This window comes from Botrytis porri, assembly GCF_014898465.1.
Source record: "Botrytis porri strain MUCL 3234 chromosome Unknown BPOR_001, whole genome shotgun sequence".
NCBI classification, from domain to species: Eukaryota; Fungi; Ascomycota; class Leotiomycetes; order Helotiales; family Sclerotiniaceae; genus Botrytis; species Botrytis porri.
The window spans coordinates 2,427,091-2,452,245 of record NW_024066075.1 but is presented as its reverse complement, the minus strand read 5'-3'; the positions used below and the strand labels follow the sequence as shown (position 1 = coordinate 2,452,245).

At 43.4% G+C, this 25,155-nt stretch overlaps 6 protein-coding genes across 6 annotated transcripts; 3 read left to right on the top strand and 3 right to left on the bottom strand.

Moving 5' to 3' along the window:
* Positions 1 to 391: 391 nt before the first annotated feature.
* On the bottom strand, positions 392 to 5,574 carry EAF01_000651 (uncharacterized protein). Its single transcript, XM_038908901.1, has 4 exons — positions 4,949 to 5,574; positions 1,530 to 4,891; positions 1,127 to 1,479; positions 392 to 1,030 (listed from the first exon to the last, which is right to left on the bottom strand). Exons 1-4 carry the CDS (start codon positions 5,417 to 5,419, stop codon positions 780 to 782), a joined length of 4,437 nt encoding a protein of 1,478 aa, XP_038775807.1. The 5' UTR covers positions 5,420 to 5,574; the 3' UTR covers positions 392 to 779.
* Positions 5,575 to 6,559: 985 nt separating this feature from the next.
* EAF01_000650 (uncharacterized protein) lies at positions 6,560 to 8,591 on the bottom strand (the record flags this gene model as incomplete). The annotated part of the gene is made up of 2 exons (XM_038908900.1): positions 6,560 to 7,978; positions 8,334 to 8,591. 2 exons carry the CDS (start codon positions 8,589 to 8,591, stop codon positions 6,560 to 6,562), a joined length of 1,677 nt encoding a protein of 558 aa, XP_038775806.1.
* Positions 8,592 to 10,077: 1,486 nt separating this feature from the next.
* Positions 10,078 to 10,521, top strand: EAF01_000649 (uncharacterized protein; the record flags this gene model as incomplete). The annotated part of the gene is made up of 1 exon (XM_038908899.1): positions 10,078 to 10,521. One exon carries the CDS (start codon positions 10,078 to 10,080, stop codon positions 10,519 to 10,521), a length of 444 nt encoding a protein of 147 aa, XP_038775805.1.
* Positions 10,522 to 13,235: 2,714 nt separating this feature from the next.
* EAF01_000648 (uncharacterized protein) lies at positions 13,236 to 16,675 on the bottom strand. Its single transcript, XM_038908898.1, has 5 exons — positions 15,837 to 16,675; positions 15,248 to 15,683; positions 14,835 to 15,189; positions 14,232 to 14,782; positions 13,236 to 14,171 (listed from the first exon to the last, which is right to left on the bottom strand). The coding sequence occupies exons 2-5, from the start codon at positions 15,629 to 15,631 to the stop codon at positions 13,869 to 13,871; spliced, it is 1,593 nt and encodes a 530-aa protein (XP_038775804.1). The 5' UTR covers positions 15,632 to 15,683; positions 15,837 to 16,675; the 3' UTR covers positions 13,236 to 13,868.
* A 76-nt stretch (positions 16,676 to 16,751) lies between these two features.
* Positions 16,752 to 16,948, top strand: EAF01_000647 (uncharacterized protein; the record flags this gene model as incomplete). Its single annotated transcript, XM_038908897.1, is given in 2 exon segments — positions 16,752 to 16,805; positions 16,817 to 16,948. The coding sequence occupies 2 exon segments, from the start codon at positions 16,752 to 16,754 to the stop codon at positions 16,946 to 16,948; spliced, it is 186 nt and encodes a 61-aa protein (XP_038775803.1).
* A 1,495-nt stretch (positions 16,949 to 18,443) lies between these two features.
* Positions 18,444 to 21,413, top strand: EAF01_000646 (uncharacterized protein). The gene is made up of 7 exons (XM_038908896.1): positions 18,444 to 18,627; positions 18,836 to 19,002; positions 19,122 to 19,178; positions 19,229 to 19,349; positions 19,401 to 19,960; positions 20,081 to 20,444; positions 20,837 to 21,413. The coding sequence occupies exons 1-7, from the start codon at positions 18,556 to 18,558 to the stop codon at positions 21,095 to 21,097; spliced, it is 1,602 nt and encodes a 533-aa protein (XP_038775802.1). The 5' UTR covers positions 18,444 to 18,555; the 3' UTR covers positions 21,098 to 21,413.
* Positions 21,414 to 25,155: the final 3,742 nt, after the last annotated feature.

The following is a 25,155-nucleotide window of genomic DNA, read 5'->3' as shown; positions in this document are numbered from 1 at the left end:
GATGTGTTCTCTTTGCTTTCATCTTTGAGAATGGTCTTCTCCTGCGTTGCCCTGCGCTGCCATGTCATGCCCTGTTATGTACCCCCCCCCCCCCCCCCCTTTTGATTCTTTCCCTTTAACCCTTTCTGTTCCTTTTACCCTTCTCCCATTAGCCCCCCCCCTTTTCTCACTTTTTATTTCTTCCCTCCCTTCCTGCATAACTAGGTATCTTTACACTCACACTACTCTATCCACATATCCACAGCACAAAGAGAAAGAGAAAGAGAAGGGAGAAGAACAAGAAAATGAAAGCAACATAGACTCTAACCATCTCGGCCTCGGTCTCAGTACGACGTAGACTTTATTCAACAAAGTAAAAGAGGAAAGAATTGTAGTCAAGCAATGCAATACAACAATACAATACAAATTTCATATTCCTCGTTTTTGTTTTTCATTCCTTTCCTTTCGTGCGTGCGTTCGTTCGTGCGTTCGCGCTCATAATATACAGACTTTTCCTTCCTGACTCCCTTTTTCTTTCTTTTAGCTACCATTCGTCCGTCTCCATTCTTCTCCTCTCCTTGCACATTTCATATGAATTCCAATCGTCTAAAATACCCAATTCCAATTCCTATTCCTACTCCTATGCCTATACCTATATCTAACTCATACAATTCCTTTTCTCCCCCTTCCCTCCATGCGCTATTTGCCCTTGCTTCCTTCACACTTCCCATCTTACAACGCTAACAATACTACCCTTCGATTCTCCCCTCCCTTTTCTTCCTCACACATCTTTTCAGAGACTAAACCTCCTCATCGCTATCCTCTCCAAGCAACCCTCCCTCATCCTCATCCACAACCGCATAATCTCCTCTGCCTCTCGCGAAGCTGTCTCTAGTCGTGAATCTCCTATTCGGCACATTTCTCCCTAATGCCCCTGAAGCTGAGCGCCATAGTGACGATACAAGAAGTGGGATTGCTTGGGCGACTGCTACTGCTGCTGCTACGGCCATGACTGGGTATTTGATATATGGAGCTTCGTCATTGAATGATGCTGTGAGGTGTGTTAGTGGCGTATTCTCAGTGGAATTGGGGAAGAGGGATGAGAAAAGTAAGGGGGATATGGTGAAGGAGAGAGAGAAAAACATACCTTGTTCACCCAACCTAATCTGGCCGAATTTACCAGTCCAGTTTCTCCAAACCCAAGTACCAACCGCAGCCGCAATACCAAAAGGTATAATAACCGCAAAGAAAATGGCCCAGCCTGAAGCTGCATGTTTCCTATTGAATTCGTCTTCATGACCCGCGCAAGAATGTGCTTCATTACTGACATCCAATTCTCTACCACCTTGACATGTTGTGAGGGGAAGACGACGGTATCCTGTAGGTCTAAAGTATTCCACGACGTTTTCATCAATGCGACAGATTGCGGAATGGTCTGGTGGTGAGTAACCTTTGACGAGTATACATGATCCATCGCCTTGGCGCTCATAGTTAAGATCACTGATTTTGTGTTAGTTTTTGTAAATTTGATATCAGAAAATAGAACTTACCACTCAAAATCTCGCCTAGTACAGCTGCAATTCCTGGCGATATTATGAAGTGAAGGAATTAACCTTCCATTATAACATTCGGCATCAAGTCTCTTTCGATGATATTGCGAGACATGTCCAAAGAGACAGTCATCATCTTGCAGAGGATGTTTTGGCTGCCAAAGATAATAATCTCCACCTTCGACGTCGTTTTCGTCAAGATCACACTGTCTATCTCTCAAACCCGAGAAATCAAGATTGATAGCTGTGAGAGTACCATCGACCGTACCCCAAAGAATGAAATTTCGAGCGTTGTCACTTGGAACCGTAGTGAGATCCTCAACCTTCATTTCCGCATCGGAGAATTTGTATGGAATCCAAGTATCTCCCTCATCTAGAGAATAGTGAACTTCATTAACCGATGCATGTTCTTTCACTATGACGATGATTGAGCCTTGATCTCCAAACTTCCACATGTAAGCTCCCTTTTTGACCCACTTCCAGTTTATGCCAGCATCCGTGGTAATGAAAGTGTCGGCATCTTTGTAATCTGTGAGGAATTCGCCAACATTTCCAACGCCCATCATCAAACCAATTGCCGATTGAGAAGAGTATGTATGACTTTTATCAGCTCTCTCGGTATAACCATGAATATTCAATGAGCATTTTTCCTCTGAGCCACTGCATCCCCACTTCTTTCCATCTGCACCTTGTGCAGGAGGCTTTATTGGAGCCCATTCTGCACCGTCATTGTGGGTAATCATAGTCTTGAGCTTCTTATTCTCCTTCTTGTAGTTCTTCGATTCTGCATTCGCAACAACGTTGACCACGGCAACTCCTTCAATTCCAAACATCTTCTCGAAGTCCACATAACCAGCGCTGTCTCTATCCACAGCATTCAAACTTAAAACGTATGAAGTACCGTTAGAATTACTTTTAATGATGGTTCCAAATTCCTTACCCTTCTCGTTGTTCGTTGTAACATGAAGAAAAACAGAATGAGTAGAGCTATCAAGCACAGTGTAACCAACTTGATGATCAATCTCAAAACCATGAGGAAACTTGGCATCGGCAAAGTTGACACCATCAAAACTTGCATCGACTTTCAAAGTTTGATGCTCATTATCTTTTGTCGCAACAACAATGAACTCGGACATTGTAGCGAAATCAACTACATTAGTGAAATGCACTGTAGCCGGCTCACTAAAGAAGTCCGTACTCGAGACAAGCTGGTACGGATTGTTGGCGTCGTTGTTTTCGCGTTCTTTGACTTCGCAATAAATCAATTTATCATCACGTTGTTGATTTGCGGCTTCTTTGATGAACTCGCACTTTCGGACATATCGCTGGAGCGTTTTCCAAGTGCTGTCTCCTCGGTCTTGCGTGAGTGAAGCTACGGTATGACAATTACCAGGACCATCGCACTTCTCACCCATCCATATGAACCAATCCTTGTTCCTAGGGTGGAAGTTCATTGCGAGAGCTTCACGGCTTGGTGGATGGGGAGCTTTAAAGCTTCTAATATTCTCTCCACGGTCGACAGAGTAAAAAACAGTCTCACCCTTTGTCAAGAAAAATATAACATCATTAAAGTACTGATTGGCGTAAATTCTAACGATTTTCTCATCCTTCAAAATTTGTTTCCACGTTTTTCCATGATCGTGGGTGAGCCAGACGGTTTCTTGGTCGGTTTGTAACACGATTGTTTCGTCCACTTGGGTGCTAACGCCAGTTCTCTCAAGGTATTGTTTATCCAGGAATGCTTGGCCCTTGAATGTAAATTCTGTCGAGTTTCCTTTACCGGAAGCAGGAGGCGCTGCAGAAGTCGAGCATTTATGTTCGACTAAATCGTCCTTCTGCTTGCCACTGTCTCGCTTACAAGTATTTCCTGGAATTAGACGCCATCCGGAAGATCCTTTGAATGTATCATCAGGACCAAATGCTTTGCATTGGCCTTCCGGAACGATCAAAGCACCTTTCTGTATGCATTCCTTGAGATCATCACTTCTGACAAAGTTGTAGTCGCACTCGAAATCGGCGTCTGTACAAGGGCAATCGTCTGTTTGAACAACTGGGTCTTTGAATTCTTGTTTCATGAAACAATCTGCGTCGGCTTTGCGGCGCATATAATATTGGGTGTGGCCCATAAGACAAGCTGGGTTTCCGTCATCATCCAGCCTCGCGTACCACTTCTCCAAATCATCATCCTTTTTGCACTGTCTTTCATGCATCTCGTCGAAGTTAAGTGCAATCATGTAGAAAGTCTGCTTCTTGTCCGACTCATCCACCCCAATCATGAGGAATTTCAGACTTGTTGAATCGGAAGTTGTGACCAATTGAAGCGGGCGGATTTTACCCTTGAGTTCGAGCTCCTTCCAATCTTTGCCGTGGTTTAATGAGTACTTAACTACCTTTGTATTACCATCATGTACAGCCACAAGAATAGATCCCTGATCTCCAAATTCGTACTTGTGTGGTCCGTCGAGGGCATGGTGCCAGGTAGCTCCCGCATCATCAGATACATAAAGGTTAGATTTATCCCACTCCCCCAAGTAGTCTCCTGTATTACCATTTCCCATTACCAAACCTGGAGCCGGACTAGAGAAGACCCGACCAGAATTGTCCAACTCTGTAACGGAATGAAGATGTAGATCTTTGTCTTTGACCTTGAGAGGTTGCCAAGTTCGTCCATCATCAAAACTGATTTTGGACTTCTTCTTCTTCACTTCCATGAAACTTTTCTCGACTTTTTCAAAGTTATCAACCACGTTGACCATCACAATTCCTTGCACTCCAGCCATCTTCTCAAAGTCGACCAAGCCACCCATATCTCGATTTGTGTGCTCGATGTTCCGGGTAAAATACGTTCCGTTCGAGTTACTGGTGAACATGACTCCCATGGCATTAAGAGGGCGTGTATTTAAAACATCGATTTGGATGCTGTAATTGGTTCCTTCCAAGATGGTATATGCCTCTTGAGTCAATTTATGGTCGTGTGGAAACTCTGCTCGGTGCCATTTAATAGCATCATCGGACACGTATAGTGCCATCTCGTCGGTGCGAGCAGCACCCGCAGCTGTGATCAAGAACTTTTTCTGGGGTGCGATTTCCACAATTCCCTTGACCGTTCGACCTGGCTCCAGTTCTGGCTCAAATTCTTGTATATCTTTGCCGTCTGAAGCGAAGAAATCATCAGAGACAGCAAGTCGGTAGTCTGACCTCCATACAGAATATCTGCCTTTAGCCACACAGAGAATCCTGTCTTTGTCAAGGTCTTTCTGACCAGTTGTAAACTCCGGTGACGAGACTGCCCAGCGGCAGCCCGCAGTATCAGAACGTAGGAACTTAGTAGTTTCGTCAAATCCGTTGGTAGTGTACATAGCCTGTTGTGAAAATAATTAGCATTTGCATCGCACAGCGGGAATTACCACTCCTCTTACCAACTCTTCGCAGAAAATCCCCGTGCAATCCATTGCATTGAAGATAATCCTATTGGGATCTTTTGCATGATAACTCAGCGCCGGTCTGAATACACTAGCTTGATTATCCGTAGAGAATTCCTCCCAGTGCTCTCCTCTATCATTGGTTGCCCAATGACTCTTCCCCGACGTTATGATATATGCCCTTTTCGAATCAAATGGGTGCATCGAAACCTCTAACATTTTGCCTTCAGGAACGGCGGTGATCTTCTTCCACGTCTCTCCTGCATCCACTGATCTGTAAACAACCGCATCGTCTCTATCTTCATACAGTAACACATCGGAATCGTCGAAGTACTGCAGATTGTGTGGGATATTTTCTAACTTGGCATAACTAACTCCAGGCGCATCTTTCTTTGCCCACGCGCTAGTATAGAGAAGCGTTGACAATAGGAGGCACCGCCATCCTTTCTCTGAGCTCCGTAGCCTCATCTTCGCGGGTTGGTTGTGATACCGGAGCGCATGAAGCTTCGATAAGGATCACCAAGTGGCGACTCGATGATGGTAGTGATAGTTTAGATGTTGTTACTTTTGTCAGAATCGATAATGGAGAGGGTCTGAATAACTAAAGATTGTGAATGGATTGCGTGTCTTTTGGAAACAATGATGATGACAGTGCAGGTGAGCCTACCTATACAGCTCCAGCTACTCGTTTCAGGGCACTTTTGCGCCACACCTGTGCCTCACAACTCGGACCTATCAATGATAATAAAGCAAGCAAGAGCACTCAGATCCCACGCCAAACCCAGCACCTTCCGCGCTTGAATGTTGGATTGGTTATTGGTTGGGGGTTAAAATCTATTTCTGGTATGATGAATTTACTTCTGTGGAGATGGAGATGAAGATGGAGAAGGAGGGAGAACGGAGGATAGGGAACAGAGAACATTCATTGATTCTTGAATTCAGGTTTGTGCATTGATAATTCCTCTCAGCACTTATTATTATTCACAGCGTCAATATCAGGCAGCTTTCTTACATTCACTTAACTAATCTGGCGTCGACCATCACTCAGGAATACGAATGGAATGATGACGGTCATCAATACGGTAGGAAGGAATGTTCTTTGTCAAGCATGAAACTAACCAACCATCAATCACATCACAGCAACGGCTAACACTATTGATTCCTTCCTTGCCTCTTTGCCGCTATGACGGTATGATCGATGATGGTATTTAAATTGTTTACTTTCTCCCATAAGTCATAGCACAATTCGGTTTTCATCAGCGAATGGATCCTTGCTGCACCTATTCCGAACATTATGTCGACTTCAAACTTGACCGACGATTCAACCGGTTGGTGAAGTAAAGAAGGGCGGCGAACTGTATGGCACATACACAAACATTCACACCATTTCGAACAATACAATCTTACAATTCAGGACTTTGATTCTAACTTATTGTTTCAAAATCACTGGTATCCATTCAATCGCTATGCAAAACCAGCCTGCCATGCATGCGAGCCTCCAACAAAAGAGAGGTAAATACAAAGCAAACGCTTCTTTAAAGATACAAGCTCGCCTGCTAAATAATTCCATCTGCAAAGATTCCCTTTTCTTCTGTTCTAGGTACCCTATCACGAAGTCTTTCGCTGACTCTTCACTCTCTTCCAAAACCTTTTTACCACCCCAGTTTCCTTCTCGACCGGTGGCCCCCAGCCATCCGCTCCACCCATAGGTCCCCGCGGATACCTATGATTTTCTAGATCCTCCATTAGAAGCGGCTCCTTCAATTGCCATCCATATATTTCGCTCTCATCTCTCAGGTCCTGCCGTGTAAGCGTCATTCTTAACGTAGGTTCTCGATTTCCTGCCATGACTTGTGTATAAGGGTCTTGTTGTTTGCTAGGGAGTTTGTTGGGCCCGGATTGAAAATCTGCAAGAGGTTTGCCAGTATAATAAAATGGAGATCGTTGTAGTGGATATCCGCTTTCATATTCCAGGGGTGTTATGGGTGCGTCAGAGTCAGCCATCGATTTATCGTCTTCGAATAGTGAAGCAGTATCGTCATTGAAGAATGAATGTTCAAATGCTGGACTCGAAGCCTTCCTCCTCAACATATCTCTCGACGAACGTTTCGATATTAATCTTGATGGTTTATTTTCCTTCTCTGATGCACCCATCGCTGCATCCATGGATGGAAATCCAAACTCGATTATCTCATCGAATTTTTGCGGTGAAGCTAAGTATACTCTTAGCTTTAGTCGAGCTTCCGGATCTTGGTAATAGGTGGCATTGGGGTCTATCGACGAGAGGGATGAATTAACTTTGTGTTTTGCGGCATGCCTTGGGCCTGTTATTGAAGTAGCCGAACGGGAATGTATGCTGAAGGTCGGTGATGTGGGGTTTGAAGATTTAGGTGTGATAGAAGATATCGAGCTTCGCCCGAAAGGAAGCTTTGAAATCGACATTTGTCGTCGAAAAGATGGCTTCCGGTCGCTTTTTAGAGAAGGAAATATCGAAGCATGATAATCATCCAAATGAAGATCTAACTTAGGCTCATCGTCGATCCATTGGAAACTGTCAAGAAACGTATCTGCCATACTAGACATCGAGGCTCTCCTTCGAGTCCCGCTAGCTTTCCCATTGAAAACAGAACCTCTAACACTTGGAGATAAAACCGGTGGATCTGACGCCATGCGACGAGATCTTCTTCGTATTATGAGATTTTCGTCCGCCGCATCCAATATAACTGCTTCACGTATCCTACTTGCTAATAATGCTTGTTCTTCGCTCGAAAATTGTTTTCTTTTGATTGTCTCCGGAAATGTTTCGTAATTGCTCAAAAACCAGGATTTATCATTACTATTGGATATTGAATGTTCCCTCTTCTTTTTTAATCGTCTCGAAGGTCTGCGTCGGGGCTCGAGCTCTGAAATCTTCAAGCCACGTCGGTCGGCAATAGAAGTTCTACGGGTATTCGGTGTGGGAAGATCATTGAGGGCATTTGACCTCGAGCTTTGTGCGAATCGAAGACGCTCCAGAGTTGAGAAGTACTGCGAAAGGGCCCGGTTAGCACCCATCTTTTAACAATAATACCGTCGACAACCGCGTGAGAAGAATTGCAAAACCACCGTCTCTTGTACCTGCATATAAATGTGTTCATAGCGTTTGCTGATCCCGCCGCCAGTATGAATTGGAAAGATCTAGCGTGGATTCGAGCGGGAAAGACACCACTAAATGTACTAATGAGAGACCTAACTTTCGACGGCGTCTCGTTGGCACGGGCTAAACTACATCTCTTTACTTTTTTCAATAGTTCAACCCTGAAATACGAAATGAAACCCCCAAGCTTGTTTTTTAAATTGTGATGACCGTGGTAAAGTATAACAGCGAAAGTGATATATATACCTTTCGTTTTAGAGCGGGTGGAAGGGCATGAAACTCTTCATTTGTTGTAAAGTACTCCCCGCACAATGCCATTTCCTTGTGATTCCTGCGATATAAACTTGACGATAGAAGAGCCGGTGAAGATTCGGGACGAATATCGAAAGACGGTTTCGAAAGAGCAGTCGGTGAGAAGATATTCGAAGTCGAATTGTGTGATGGAGCTGGGAGAGAGTAGATGGGAGTGATGTTCGACTTTTGTTCCCTCATATTGGACGCCATGACTGAATATCACGTCCAGAAGGATTCAGAAGATGGTAAGACTGGAGTGGCTCTTTCAGATTTGTTGTCTCCAACTAATGCATCATGCAACACGATCCGAACGAATCTCCTTACGACGGGACTTCAGATATAAAGGTTATTGGGTTCTTGCCGCGTATGGTGTGTGTGACCCCGGACCTGAATCGACCAGGTATCTCAAAAGTCTGGTACGGTCTGGGTATGGTTCTATGGATCTTATGGTTCGATATGGGCATCGAAAAGTAAGGTAACTCGATTTCGTTATGACTTACTTGGCATATGAGATGACGAACAGTCGAATAGTCGAATCGAACAAATTGTATTGCACAATTAAGAGCAATTCAAAAGACTGGAGAAAGCGGTTCAGTGAACATGTGGAGAGAAAGCAGAGGGATTGGAAAGACCCAAGAGGTTCATCTGATGATTCTGATCAATGATATTGAGACCCGTTGCTTTCGCTGATCACAGTAACCGCCGGCCCTGGGTCCCTCTCTTTCGCTGTCTCTCTTTGTCCAATTTTCCTCCATTGAGGCAAGGTACGGTTGTTAACTCGTTATGTATTTTTTAATCGTCATGAATCAAAATTATCAATATTGATTCTTGATTTGCCTAGAGATCTCCACGTCCATTCTGGAAGCACAAGGGTTTTGATTCAAGGGTCTTAATATTGCTGGTATGCAGGCACGAGCTCTCACCAATAAATCGACCTTGTTTGCGATATCCATGGAAGATCCTTACTTGATCTAGTGTACGAAAAGACCACAAGAAGAGGATTCTAAGGGACATAGACCAGGTCTTGATCATAGCAATATAGCAAACAAATGGCTGCTCACCGGATTTGCAAAGAACCACCACACATACAGGCATTTATATTGTTGAGCAAGAAAGGGAAAATCCTTGGCGAGTTCTTTGGACATTCCATTTTTTAATTGTTCATGTTCAAATCCGAGATGGTTGTTTCTCCTTGTACTTCGTACTTCGTACTCTATCATAGTCTCCATGTATGTATGTCTTTCGTCTCCTCTTTTATTCCAATGTTAGACAAGACATATTGTACATATATCCAGTACATATTGTGCACAGCATATTGCTCTCACGGATAACGGACATAAACCCGTTATACAACAGTTATTCTGTAACATTGAATGCTTGTGATATGATTGCAATTTGTACATATGTACGTATATGCAAACAGGTCTTTTATTCAGGCCATGGTCGTTGAGGTGGCCCAAGTCTGTACTGACCCAACTGTACCCGCCGCGCCGCACCCAACTTGTAATGCGCCTCTATTTATGTGACACAGCAAACACATGCCGTCAAAGCGATGTCAGCCTCGTGGGTTGTGATCCCAAAGCAACCGCGAGGCGTGCAGCAGCAAGGATAGGCCGGTTGGACGAATATAAGATTTTCCCCTCTATCGAAGCTGAAAATAAATATCTCCTTGCATCCGATTGAGTTCGTGGAAATTATGGAAAGTATCCAGATTCGCGCAAGCAGGCACTTATCATCCGATCTGTCGAAGATAGGTTCGTACGCTGTAAATAGAAATCTTTCACGTAAGGTCGTGTACGAACAGGATTGTCCTTGCTGTCGGTGTGGAATCGTTGATGTACAGGAGAGGGGCGTTGTGTGGAACGATCCAGCCTCCAGCGGCGAGGAGAGGAGCGGTCAGATCCTTCCGCCCGCTTGCTTCCCCATGGCTAGCGATAGAGACTCTGATAATCGACTATCAGACGCGGGAACTTCACGAAATCAAGTGACTATGGCCTCAATGCTCAAGCTGGATTCCTTGCTGAATTGGGGCGTCCAAACGTCAAGAAGAAATATGGGCGTTTTAAATTTCCGAATGGTATTGGTAAAAAGATTTCCGAAGCGAAAGAAGAAAAGAGCAGCATACAACGAGCGCAGCTAAACTTCATAGATTGTGCAGAATGAACATTCTCAGTGTAATTCAAAGAGCGATCCCTCGGATTACCAGGTCCACCCCCTCATCGAAAGTCTTATTCCATACCCTAAGATATCTGACCAAGCTCATCACCGCCAATTTACAAGTCCACGAATATCTACCCCTTCATTTCGCTCGCTTTACTCGATCCAGCCGAACCTTCTTGTCTCACACCAAATCTTCCTAAAAATCTTCTGATCTTTATCTTTTATCCCAGCACCGCTCCTCGAATTAGCCGTGACAACCGCATCATCTCATTTCTGGAAATTATACTGTGCACTATCGTGGCTGTACAATGTAGAGTGCTCACTATACATGAAGTAAGTGCATCATAATCGATCGTCGGTATATATTGTAGTCTCAGACAACAATATCTGCAAAGTTCAAACGCGTACCATGGAATGAATCGTAGAAACGTGAGATAGCAGACAAACAAATAAACAAACAAACAAACAAAATAAGGTGCTCGAGCCTCGGTCATCGCCGTCACTGGTTCCATAACTTCCTTCCATTGCCAGATGTTCTCTCTCGTGTTAGGTCCAAGTTCCAAGCCCTCTCTCTTTCCGGATTTTCCACAAAGTTCAACATTTAACTCTTAGTTCTGACTATTCCAACTGTTAGATATAAATTACCATGCAAAGTAAAAAATCCGCTCAAAATCTTGGTACTGTACAGACACGTCGCGAAGGATTCTCTCGGGTTCCTTCCCGTGGAATTTCGAACTACGCTGTACTTGCTAGGTATCTGTAGTGCACCCAGTTCCTCGGTATATGTTTTGTCTCGTGATTGATTGATTTGGTTCCTTGAACCTTCCCGTCGCTATATTGACCAATGCCAATGGCCATTTCCTGGGGCTTGATCATGAGTAGATGCGTGAAAGGGTGGGAAAGATATATTTAGTAAAATATAAACCATCCATGAAAGTTGCAACCAACAGTTGAATGGCGTGAACTCGTCGGAAGATTGAGAGGTAGTGACTAGTTAGATATGAACGTTGATACTTTAAATCAAAAACCGAAGAACTCCGCCCATTCCAAGCATTCAATCCAACATGCTGTCGTGTAACAAACAAGGAACTCCCTCCAAAATAATACTCATATCCATCTGACATCTTGGCAATGCTTAACCAAAGCCTATCAACATAATCACATCCAAATCTCCAGATGTGCTTTCCTTTCCTCCGCTGTCGAGACCTCTAACACACACACACACACACACACACACAAAACTTTACACATACTTCATCGAGCAAAAGTACTGTACACATGATGTCCTGCAAACCCGCAAAGCTGCAAATCATGCACCGTAAATCAATATGTACGTGCCGAAACCTTATCACTGCATTCATAACGATATCAGTTGCGTCTCGCCGATGAAACCCTCCATACTCTCCCCAAAATGGTGATTGCGACCCTATCTTACACTCTTCCGTAGCGCTTTTGTATCATTCAGTATGCACGCCAGAAATCTTACACTACGGCATTTGAGGTCAGTAGTAATGAATGTGTAGCAAATCGCTTTCTTGCAGATATATGTATATCCAAATTGATTCGAAGTTGTAGCTCAAGATGGCTCGAGCAGGACGGAAAAACTGGGACAATGTACTCTTTTCAATATTCGATATTAACTCAGATAATCATGATTCTAATACAAAAGTTGAACACATGTATCGATTAGCTGTTATGTAATGTATGCTTCTAACCATTTAGATTTCAACATAAAAAGATAGCATGGGGAAAAAACAGCAATATAAGTGTTTTCAATGGATCTATTTGGGTAATTGGGTGTACTGCTTTTTTCGTCCATTTGAAGGGTGGATACCGTAAGCGCGCATATTGAATTTCCAAGATGCTCTCAACCACTCAAATCATATCTACAAAACTCCATAACTTCAATGCTGTTGGCACTAACCCACCAATAACCCCTCTCCAGAAAAGATAAAGCGTCATGCTCGGCATCATATGTCAATGACATCCCCTCCGCAAAATGCAATGATACGGAATCGGACACATCTCAGACGTCTGAATCCACTTCACCCACTAAATTCTCATTCTCCAAGATATATTCCGTACAATATTGTGGATTTCAACATATTATCCAACCCGAAGTAGTAATCCCGCAGACTGCGGCTCGCGAAATATTAATAAATATTACTCCGTTTTGCCATTCCCGTCTGAGATATTGGGGTCCCCAAATATTGACAAGAGCAGCACGCGAGACGAGAATGGGAATGCGAAACGGCCATCCTTATAACGTAATCTTACAGTAAGTCGACGCGCCTAGATCCCGATGGATGGGTCATCGGGTCTTTAGAAATGCAGTCTGAGACTTCACATTTGAGCCTCGATGGAGGGAGGTAAGCGGAAAAGTGAATAAGGGCGCAAGAGGCGCCAAGGAATTTTTAATTCTTTTCAAAGATGTATTGTGTCATTCGTCCGATGTGATGTTGAGATCTAGCGATTACGAATATCGATTATAGGGTAAATGAGGTTGGCGAAACTTGGCATGTATGCATGGTGTATGGTGGGTGTACAGCTGGCACGGCCGGCTAATAACACAGCCAGTACATCGGAGGAGACTCCAGATTCGACATTCGATGATGCTGCCGCTTCGAGTATACGCTAGCAGGTAGGTTCAGATCACACAGCGTAGTACAAGATAGCTTCGTAATCACCGTAAGATATTGGAAGAAATGATAACTTTTGATTCTCATTCAAACGAGTAGTAGGTAAGGTAACTAATGACCAGATATTTACTTCCCCTTTCATCAATTCCTCTCAAGCGAAAGTCTCCACCCATGTGAACCATTAAAGATAGAGTCAGGAGAAACCACAAAGTGACTCAGTATCAATTCCTTGGCCTATTCGAACTGGTATCGATGTCTTTCCCTCCCTCTCTTCCAACCACTCTTGTATCATCCACAATCCAAACCCCATGAAACCAAGCCTAATTTATAACTTAGAATTCGTGCACAAGCAAAAGCAAACCAATTCAGCATTCAAGAAAGAAGCAGGTACTGTGAAGTTGCCATATGTCCCAAAAGTATCAAACGTGCCACCACAAAACAAACATAACAGAGAACAACATCAAAAATAGAACCAGTATCTAGACTCGCGCGTTCATATAATAACAAATCGGGATAAAATCCAGATACAGAAATTTTTGGACCGTAAAGCATGCGCTCGCGAAGAACTCGAAAACTCGGTATATGTACCAAGTACCAACGAGCGAAAGGATAACTCCGTAGGTGCCACCAAAGCAAATAACTATCTATCTACCAGCCATTATCTTACTTGATGAAATTGGGTTATTCTCTAAGAGGATGAGGTTAATTTTGGAAGAGAGTGTAATGGATCCCAGTATTCGTAGACTCTGTTCTCCTTGTTTTTACCGGTGACTGCAGGTGCAGTAAAGGTTGAGCGCCCAGTAATGGGATCGTAGGTATCATATGATGCGGCAAGACGTTTACCGCCACCACCAGGAAGATCGACGACGAAGTTGGGTGTTACGAAACCACCAATGGACCCGCGGATGTGACGTTCGAGTTGAAGAATTGTGGAGAGTGGTGTCCGGAGATCTTCCACGTATTGTACCATATCGGCTTGGTAGACATAGTACTAGGTAATGTTAGCATGTGCCCCGGCTTGGAAAAAACGAACTACGTAAGATATACGTACGGGAATGACGTTGTTGTCAGCCACAATTTTGATGAGGCTACTCATGGTGGCCACATCATCGTTAACACCCTTGAGTAGGACAGTTTGGTTTCTCACGGTAACATTATTCTCGTGTAATTTTTGGAGTGCCATTTTTGAAACCCAGGTCATCTCCCGAGGATGATTGAAATGTGTATGGATAGCCATACTCTTTCCTGCCTTCTTAGCCACTGCTGAGAGTCTAATCATCTCAGCTGCCCAGTCATCGCTATCGTCAAGGATGCGCGCAGGAGAAACAGCAAGACCCTTCGTGGCAAATCTAAACCTTTTGATATGAGGAATAGAAATAAGTCGTTCGCCAATTAGACGAAGGTTATCAGCGGTTAAAATATAGCAATCTCCGCCAGAAACTACGATGTCTTGAAGTTGAGGGGTATCTTCGATGTAAGTGAAAATATCTTCCCATCGTTTTCGTTGAGGCTTGAATGTGGTTTTCTTGACGTTTTGCATATCAGGCCCAATAGACCATGAACGAGTACAAAAACGACAGTATAGAGGGCATGTTGATGTTGCTAGTGAAAAGTCAGTGTCACATGAAATACCATGAAATTGAGGAGGACTTACCTAAGAATAAAGCTTTGTCATAGTACCTATGAACGAAACCTTCCACCGGAGAGTCATCAGACTCGTGCAATGAGTCCAACTCAACTTTGGGGTGATCTTCGAGTTTACTTGACTTCATAGGTATAAACTGGCGACGAATGGGATCTTCGAACGGATTTTCCCAGTCGATTATACTAAGGACGTGAGGTGGCAAGCGAATCGACATAGGTGCCAACTTGATCCCTTCCTTGACGTCCTCGATGAAGTCCTCACGAGTGACAATGCCGGGAAAATCGGGGTGTCTTCGAAGGACTGGGGGCAAAACTTCCAACATGAAAATTTCTAACTGCATTATAGTGGATATGGTATGGATTGTCTGGAGAAATATATCAGTATTAGCAACCCCTACATAGCCATAGGGCTGAGGTACTTACATGAAACTTATATTTTAAGAATTGAGCTTCTGTGACATTAGCCCAGCGAGGAATTTTTTGCCAGTATGCGGCCCTGTCAGAAAGGGAAGCATCGTAGACTGGTAATCCAGGTACTTTTGCTGTAGTTGGAGGTTCGTATGGTGCTGGGACAGGTCCATCATGGAACATAGGAAGATCGGTTACTGCTGCTCGACCTGACGCATTTGATCGAAATTGCCTTGTTGAGATAAGAGGTACTTTAGGCTTCGAAGATAAGTTTCGTGCAGCGACGTGAAAGCATTTCCGAGGTACTGCAGCACTATTCACCCCTGTTGATCTTGTGAAAATAAAGGGGCAGCTTTTGGCCGCTGGGGCAAATTTTGTCAGTGATATCCCTCCAAGCATTTTGAAATGTGATTTCCAAGTCAGAGAAGTGCTTGTGAAAGTTTATTGAGTTCTGTAATCGATCAGTGTTTGCGAGGATAGACTTGAAAGTGGCGGTCTTTATAGAGAGCAGTTAAGCCAACTGAAGGAATCTGTTGGGGGTGAATCACACGGAGGCAAACATCCACCAAGGTTGTACAGCGTATGAAAGTTGGTGAATACTTACAAGCTCGTATTTTTCTAATTCGAGACAATATTGTTATCTCGATGTAAAAGATAATCCACGCACACAAAGGTGAATCAAATTATGGACTGATTGCAAAGTCAGGTGACAAGGCAAAATGTTGGAAGCAAGCAATTATATTAAATGCAGGTCTCTCTCCCTAAAAGCTGTGCTGCTATGCTGTACTCAAACATATAACTACCCAAGGGAGGTATTTATGCTCGGAGCCTCGAACGACCAGCTGACCCAATCGAACTGGAAGACTGGCTCTAAAGAGGAGCACGTTGGACAGTTTATGAGTATGTGACGTGAGACGCCCTTGATTGGTGAATTACTCAGGAGAGTAGAAGATTTCTGGAGCTCAGGACCCACTACAGTGTTGCCTATCGAATTGTGCATGCGTCTATTCGTAAGTGTGTATATGTGACTGATGCAAGAGATGTCGTTGGTCGTACAGTCTAGCAGACTCTTCGAGGTCAGTCGATATAAAATTCGTGCCTCGACTTTCCAATACGTGCAAAGATATCTTCCCAGCAGTTTGGGCCTCCGGCCGGGGAAGTTGTGATGCGTGCGGAGGTAAAGCCCGGCTGCAGTGAGCTATGTTGTCTGTTAGATAATTAGGACGACCCAATTGGACAAATCGACATTGGCGATTCTAGAAAAAAAAGGTGTGTGTTGAATGCAATGCTGTACAACCTTTGCAAGCGCGAATCATGCCCTGGTAGCAAATGAGGAGCGTCCCGACACCTGCAACTGCATAAAAACACGCAAACAAGGGCGATCATTGACAACTTCCATCAGAACAAGATTTCCAAGAGGATATTGCTCAACTTTAATACCAACATTTGCACTAAACAATATTACCGCCTACCAAAGCCACCACACTGTTGCTTTCTCCCACCTCGTAATGAGATGAACATGGTTATTGCACTTCTAGCCTTCGGAACTATAATCGCGTTCAATTACATGGTAGTAACTAACAGAAGGAACAAGCTTCCATCCTCAATTGGGAACGGCGGAGGCAGGATCAGCTTCAAGCCTCCAATTTTTACCGATTACTTTATGTGGATGAGGCGGCATGGCGACGAGGTACTGCACCTGTTTCGACAGGATAGCTGCATGTGCTACTACATTGGGTAGTCTCTCATGTCACTAAAATGACAGAATTTCAAAGGCGTCAGCACTTAAATTTTCGACGTTGAAGGGCTTCTAAACGTTTATCGGCGATATTGAAAGATCCGCCACTTTTCAACAACACACTTACGATAATTTGGGATGGGTCATGGTATTCGCATGATACTTCGCATAATGCTTGTACTTAAGCAAGCCCCGAATAGTACAGAAAATAATCTTAATAGGAAGTATAAATTAAAGAATATTAGAATACGGTATATGCATGGAAAGGATTGATTCATCTTATCTCATCATTTTTCTTGGACAATTGACGAGATACATGTGCTTTGTGGAGTAGAACCAATGAAAAATAAATTCGACATTGTACCTGCCTTCAAATGGTAAAATAGAACATGCCAATCGCCCCCAATTAGGTGGTTCCGAAGTATTGACAACTGCTTTTGTGAATAAGCTCCAGTTGAGGCTTGATGGACCATATTGTTGGAAAGCAGAAGAGGGTCAGATAGGTAGATTTGAATGTCTCCATGGGTGCAATCTTCATCCGATTCTGCACCTTGGCAACAGCCACGGCCCGCTTGGTCCTCGTTTTGTGGAAGCTGTACGAAGCAGTTACATGTGCGATGACAGCAGCAATAGTGCAGAAAGCAGAAAGTAGTTTTCCACCCCTTGCTATCTTGCTACCTATCAGACGTTCATCAGATGACCCCAGATGATCCCTCCGAGGCCAGGGGATCTAAAAGTTTCATGAATTCATGAAAAGTGTGATTTTTCGAGAATTAAATGAAGAAAAAGTTGATAAATGTTAGTATTCGGGTCCGTTTGAGAATGTTTCAAAGTCTGATGTACGAAATAATCAAGGGGGGGGGTTTGATATACGGTAGTACCAAAAAAGGAGAGGTTCTTGATATCTGTACGGGTAGTAGCATGATGAATGTATATGTATATGTGGGTAAGTAGGTATGAAGAAAGAGTCTGAAAAGAGATGATGGATGTACTGGTACAAGTAGTACACTTGTCTTGTGGGTACTCTGATACTTGGGCTGACGGATACTTTCTGCTACTTGAGTAGGTTGGTACTTGGATACTTGGATACTTGGGTACTTGTGTACTTGAGTACTTGAATACTTGGGGTAGGTCACCACTCTTTTGGGCAGATAAGAGTTCGAACTCACTGCCCTAGACCCTATCCCATCCAGTCAGTACATGTAAGGAAGTTGGTTGGTTGACTGGGTGGTTGATATCGATGTCAGCATTTTGACATATCCTCTTACCAAAGCTCCATTACTCCATTATTATTCACTCACCACTCACCACTCACCCACGAGCCCACGCTCCCACGGTTTCTCCCGACACCGAAATAACACGGATGGTGGGTTGGTGGGCATGACAGAGAATAACCACGTGATTTTTCGCGCTAGTTCAGTTTTCCTGATCGTTTGAGAGTAGTCCGTATAATCTCCAATTTCCTCCAGCAAGGTCTTGATACCACCCACTCTACCTCCACCATTTTAAATCTCCTCTCCATCAGTTGCACATTTGTAGCAATTGATTTTCCTTAATACCCTTTGACATATAGACGTTGGTCAAGATGTTCAGAAACGCTCTCAAGCAGTCCAGCAGGACGGTGGGCGCAATTTCTGCTTCCGGCAGAATTGCCACGGTACGTCAACAAAACAAAATTTCTCACGTCACTATGTCACTATTATACTTCGCCGTTATCAATATATATCTATTTAGATATATTCATAATGTCAATTGACGTTGCGATGCCATGGTGTTGAGGCTTTAGAGCTTCAAGGAAGCTTTAACAGCTTTGTTGACGAGGATTTTTCGGACTTCGGCTAACGTAAACGTTTTTTGCACCACAGCGAACTGCTGTTCCAGCAACTTTCAACGCAGCATCAAGATCAGTTCGAAGCTACGCATCTGATGCTAAGGCATCCCCCACCGAAGTCTCTTCTATTCTTGAGCAAAGAATTAGAGGTGTTCAAGAGGAGTCCGGTCTCGCCGAGACTGGACGTGTTTTGTCCGTTGGGTAGGTTTCCCCAACAATATTCTTATACTCGGGTCCAAAATGCTGCGGTCATATTACCTCGATGTGGATATTCGGAATTATGGGTTATTTGGGCGCAGTGCTGATTTATGTTTTGACAGTGATGGTATCGCTCGTGTACATGGTATGAGCAATGTCCAAGCCGAGGAACTTGTCGAGTAAGTCTGAAATTCGACAATCACTATCTGGGGTACTGATGGAGAAAAAGGTTCGCATCCGGTGTCAAGGGCATGTGCATGAACTTGGAAGCTGGCCAAGTCGGTGTTGTGCTTTTCGGTTCTGATCGTTTGGTCAAGGAGGGCGAGACCGTCAAGCGTACTGGAGAGATTGTTAGTTGATCAACTTCAAAGTATGTTTCGAAATACTAACATGAGGTATAGGTCGATGTTCCCGTCGGAATGGAGATGCTCGGCCGGGTCATTGATGCTCTCGGAAACCCAATCGATGGTAAGGGACCTATCAAGACTACTGAGAAGCGCCGTGCGCAACTCAAGGCTCCTGGTATTCTCCCACGTCAATCCGTCAACCAGCCAGTCCAAACCGGTCTTAAATCTGTCGACGCAATGGTACCTATCGGACGTGGTCAACGTGAGTTGATCATTGGTGATCGTCAAACCGGAAAGACTGCCGTTGCTCTCGATGCTATGCTCAATCAAAAGCGTTGGAACGATGGAAACGATGAGACCAAGAAGCTTTACTGTGTCTATGTCGCCGTCGGACAAAAGAGATCTACTGTTGCCCAATTGGTCAAAACCCTCGAGGAGAACGACGCCATGAAGTATTGTATTGTTGTTGCAGCTACTGCTTCTGAAGCTGCTCCCCTTCAATACATTGCTCCCTTCACTGGTACCTCAATTGGTGAATACTTCAGAGACAACGGAAAGCATGCTATGATCGTCTTTGATGATCTCTCCAAGCAGGCTGTTGCATATCGTCAAATGTCTTTGCTCTTGCGTAGACCTCCAGGACGTGAAGCTTTCCCCGGCGATGTTTTCTATTTACAGGAGGTTTCCCAATAAGTCCCATGATGATATAGAAAAAAAGCTAATGAAATGAATAGTTCCCGACTCCTTGAGCGTGCTGCTAAGATGAACGACAAGCTTGGTGGTGGATCCTTGACAGCTCTTCCGATCATTGAAACTCAAGGTGGTGATGTATCAGCTTATATCCCAACTAACGTTATTTCTATTACCGATGGACAAATTTTCTTGGAGGCCGAACTTTTCTACAAGGGTATTCGTCCAGCCATTAACGTCGGTCTTTCTGTCTCCCGTGTCGGATCTGCTGCCCAACTTAAGGCAATGAAGCAAGTCGCTGGTTCCTTGAAGCTTTTCTTGGCTCAATACCGTGAAGTCGCTGCTTTCGCACAATTCGGTTCCGATTTGGATGCTGCTACCAAGCAAACTCTTAACCGTGGTGAAAGAGTAAGTTTCCCATTCGCAGTTCCAATTACATTCCGATACTCGCCATTGTTTGCCATATTGTCGTACATCGATCTACTCATGATTGTTCGACTCATGGTTGTACTTTGGTTTACTGATTATTGTTTGATTTATTTTGAACAATTATTTACTTATAATTGTTCAACTTGTTCTAAACAATTATTTAATTATACTTGTTCAACTTATTCTGAATAACTATTTACTTATAATTGTTTAACTTGTTTTAAATAATTATAAGTAAATAATTGTTTGACTTATTCTTGAACATTGATTCATCTATCATTGTTTGATTTGTTTTCGAACATTTGTTTTCCGTTTTTCATACATGAACAAATTTATACAAAGTACAAACGCTAACAATTTCTTTTTAATAGTTGACTGAGCTCCTCAAGCAAAAGCAATACTCTCCCATGGCCGTTAACGAAATGGTTCCTCTCATCTACGCCGGTGTCAACGGTCATCTTGACTCCGTCCCAGTCAACAAGATTCTCCAATGGGAGGCTGACTTCATCTCACATCTCAAGACCAACGAGTCAGACTTGTTGGCAACAATTGATAAGGAGGGTGCTCTCAGCAAGGACCTCGAGGCTAAGTTGAAGGACGTCATCACCTCTTTCACCAAGAGCTTCGTCTAAATCAATTGCTAAAATAAATCATGGTCATTCCCCCTTATTCTTTTGTCCTTAGCATGTGGGCCTGGGCGAGCTGTATTTTGAACGTTGTGATGAGGAAAGGAAAAAACTTAGTTATGGTGGTATGGAAGGCAGGATGAGTGATGAATGATCGGCGGAAGATTTGATAGATCAAAATCAAAGCTGTAAAATAGACCGTCAATTTTTCCGCGTGTTTTATGATTACATGATTCAATGTGTCAATTCATGTTTGTAAAATTGATGTTACTAATAGTGACTCGCGACTAGGAGAAGCAGAATACTAAAATCGAGTTTTCAAGTACTTTGCTACATTTCCCTACATTTTCTCGCTCTAGTGCAATTCACCGTTCGAATGAATTTCAACCCCCAAATTCGATCCAACAATCAGATGCTCACAGTGTCCATGTGCAACTCCAACAAGCAAAATGTCCTTTAGATTTTGTGTTTTCGAGAATTTCCCAGTTGCGAGTGCAGAAACCTGCCTTATTCGGCAAGCTTCTCCCGAAATGTGATAAAATGTATTCCTCAGCTTCATGCTCAGACCCTGCTAAATTGAGGCTGTTGATGCCATATCAGCTTATGTTAAGGCTTGGAATGGGGAGCCTGGTATCCAGGTATATAGGGTTGGTAGGGGATATTATATGCGGATATAAAAATGCGGGTAGGGTGAGCGGGTATGGCCCGAGTACAATGCTACGTGAGAGCTAATAGGTGGCTAGAATTACCCGCGCCGGGCCGAGACGGAAACCAAACAGAAACGGGAAGGGAAATAGAAATAGAGAAAGGGGTAGGCTGAGGTAGGTTACGGTAGAGTAGGGGGATGCCGATTGCGAATTATGAATCGAGGCTTGTGGATCAAATTTGAAAGCGGAAGGGTGAGAAAATAGTTAAGACATGAACCGGGTAGGGTGGAGTACGCAACGTGGGTTACGGGTAGACTTGAAGTCTGTGGGAATCTAGAAGAACCTTAACTTAGATTGTGAGTCGAGATGAGGGTCTAATTCTGAAAAGAGACTCCTCGGCGTGAAAGAGGAAGATGGCGCACGATGGACGGACAAAATATATTGCACATTGAGATCGAAAATACTTACTATCCAGGCCTCGTGGCATTCTTCACGTTCGAATCTAGATTGGGGATTAAATGGATTCTAGCCCTGAGCGCTTTCTGATTTGAGAATTTGTACCTGATATTGAGATGGACCTTTCGACTTGAATTCTGGGGAGAATCATAATCGAGGTACCTACCTCATCGTGCTCTTTGACAGTCAAAGTCGGATTTGAAATTATATACCCTTTCGGGCTTAAACCTGCTTGGGAATCAACCTTAGTGTATGCTTTATTTCGTTCATCTATCGCGTGGTGAGGAAGGAGGGGGAGATGAGGGTTGATCGAGGGTGACATGGATATAGATGTGGATCCGGGACCTGCGTGGTGCATTGCATGAAGGGACCTCGTGGCGTTGGTACCAGCTTCCAATTCCAACGGCTGGGGATTATATATATCTCAGAGGTTGATTACTGAAATGGTTTATTGGGATGGCTTGTTGACGTGAAAGATGTCAATGGTGCATGCAGTATGCAGCAGGGAAAGCATGGCATTTCGGTGTCTTCGGCCCACCTTGTTTTCAATAAGTTTCTTTCTTGATGTGGGTTTCGACTTTTGGTCATTTTATGTATGAAACATGGAATGTGCCGCCGAGAGCAAGGTTCCGGAAACTCATCGGCGCGACGGCGGAAACTTAGAATAAGATGATATTAAGGACGCAAACTGTTTAACTGTGTAACACGGGAAGTTCCTTTGCAAAGGTCTCAAAGTCGCAAGGAAGAATGGGAAGTTTATAGCTGTATCTCGTGCCAGGGACTCATTGAGTTTTGTTACAAACATCGATGCAGTATCATCTTGGGTCTGGGACAGTAACCATGAATGAGGGACCCGATACACGTGTGAGTGTATCTTACCGCATGCTGAAGTCAGCATGGAAAGCTGGGGTGATTCTGAGGTGGGAAGATTACCAATCCCTAGGTCGACCTGGATGCAGGTCGATGGACTAGATGTAGTTGAGATGCATATGCTTAGTATGCATGTGTGTGTGTGATTTGGAAGCACGTTTTTACCATTACCTTTGCTTACCCTGTCTTCTCAACTTCTCAATTTCCCCCCCATATTCTCCATAATACTTGTGGGCTAGAGAAGTTGTCTTTCTTTCTTTCTCCTCACCTTCGCCTATTGTATATCTCGAGCGTCTTGCTATCTTTATTGAATATGGTACCGTTATGAAGTGAGGAACCAGCTCTATTTTCAAGAAGTGGCCTTTTCAGGGCTGTGGTAGCTCCGAGTGGGTTATTTCAACAATCATAAACTTATCGACATTTTAGGAAGTTCAAATCCCTCGGTTCTTCTGTTTGTTCAAGATCAAAGTAAATTTTGGCAAGTGCGGAAAGGTTAAGTTCACGAGTTTGAAGTTTTGATACTTAGAATTGTACGATATGGATTACTGTGAAGCTTTGGAAGCAGATCATGAAGTATAATGGTGTCAATAATCAACAACTGACTTCAATCATGCGATGTGGGAATTCACTTTGACATATGGGTCATATGACCGATATATGTTGCTTTACTTATCAATTTACGTCTTCCTCATTGCGGGTTGTGTTTACTTTTAATTGCTTAATACTGCAGTAGTCATTCAACGAGATGACCCGCTTGCAAGTTGTATTAGAGAGACATCAAATCAAAAATCTGGATTATGATAGAAATTAATCGACTTCTAGTCATAAATCTACTCGTCTCTTCATTCTATCCGTAGAATCCATGATAGCTTTTCCTGTTCATTGATTCCCGAAGTCAGTCATGTATCATATCAAGCCGCACCAGCTTGACTTTTTCCCATCTTTTCATATATCATTCGACTTCTAGCCAATTCAAGTAGATAACTTGCCGTTAATTAGACGACTCCTCGCATTCTTCTATTCGAGATGTGTGCAACTGTAGCAACTTATTTCGCGTGTAGCCATTGGTCATGTACCGAAGGATTTTGCCGAATCCAACATTGGCCCAACTTGCGACCCTAATTGACTCCAAATTATCTGTACCTTTGTGTTTTTCATCATATTTCTCGTGTGTGGGTAGTTTCGAATCACCTCATTTATTACATTGAATTCACAGTAATGATGAATCAAAATATGTCTTGAAACCCCTACAATAATTTATTCGAGTATCCCGGTTTAATAGTGATTATTCGACTCCAGTCCAAAAAAAATTCCCCGCTGTAGGAATATTATGATCGGTCACTGCGAGGTGTATCCGGTTGGGTTAGCTTGCAAACGCGCGGCTGCAATGCCTACTTCAAAGGACCTCACAGCCGCACCTTATCATGATCATAGAAACCCACATTTCTATAGATATGAGGTATTCGAGACCAATGTTTTCATCATATTCTATGTCGATACTTGTTCTTTCAATGGAGAATGAGATTTTTTGTCTGCAGCCTTTCGAGATATTGAAACGACCGATGGATTAGGGGTGTGGAGCGTCCAATTGCTCTCATGCAGGCAGCTAGTATGGAGAATCTGCTCTGTAGGATGGGAAGTTCTTATCGCAAACTATGATGCTGGCTACGATCATTAAATGTCTTCGTATATCAGGTACTGAATGCGAAGATTGTAAGCTTTCATCATGTATCGTCCCATTACAAAACAATTTTATAAAAAAATGATTGGTTCATTTCTCAATTTGGGCGCCTAAATAGGGCTGTGATTCTTTCCTATCGGACCCCAACCTTTAAGACATCATACAAAGAAGTAAATGTCCAACGTCGCAAAGGCAGATAGGCCTTATGGCTGAGGCGTATGATATAAGGGTTATTAGACCTCAAATCTCCACCAAATTCGTGTCCTCATCAAGGTTTTAACTTGTAGGATCACTGTTCATATTCTAGACCTCCAACTAACATGAGAATGTCTACATATTACAAGTCAACATTCGTAACTTCTGCCTTGCTTTTGTTTGCATAAGTTTGTTCTGACTTACTCGTGCCACTC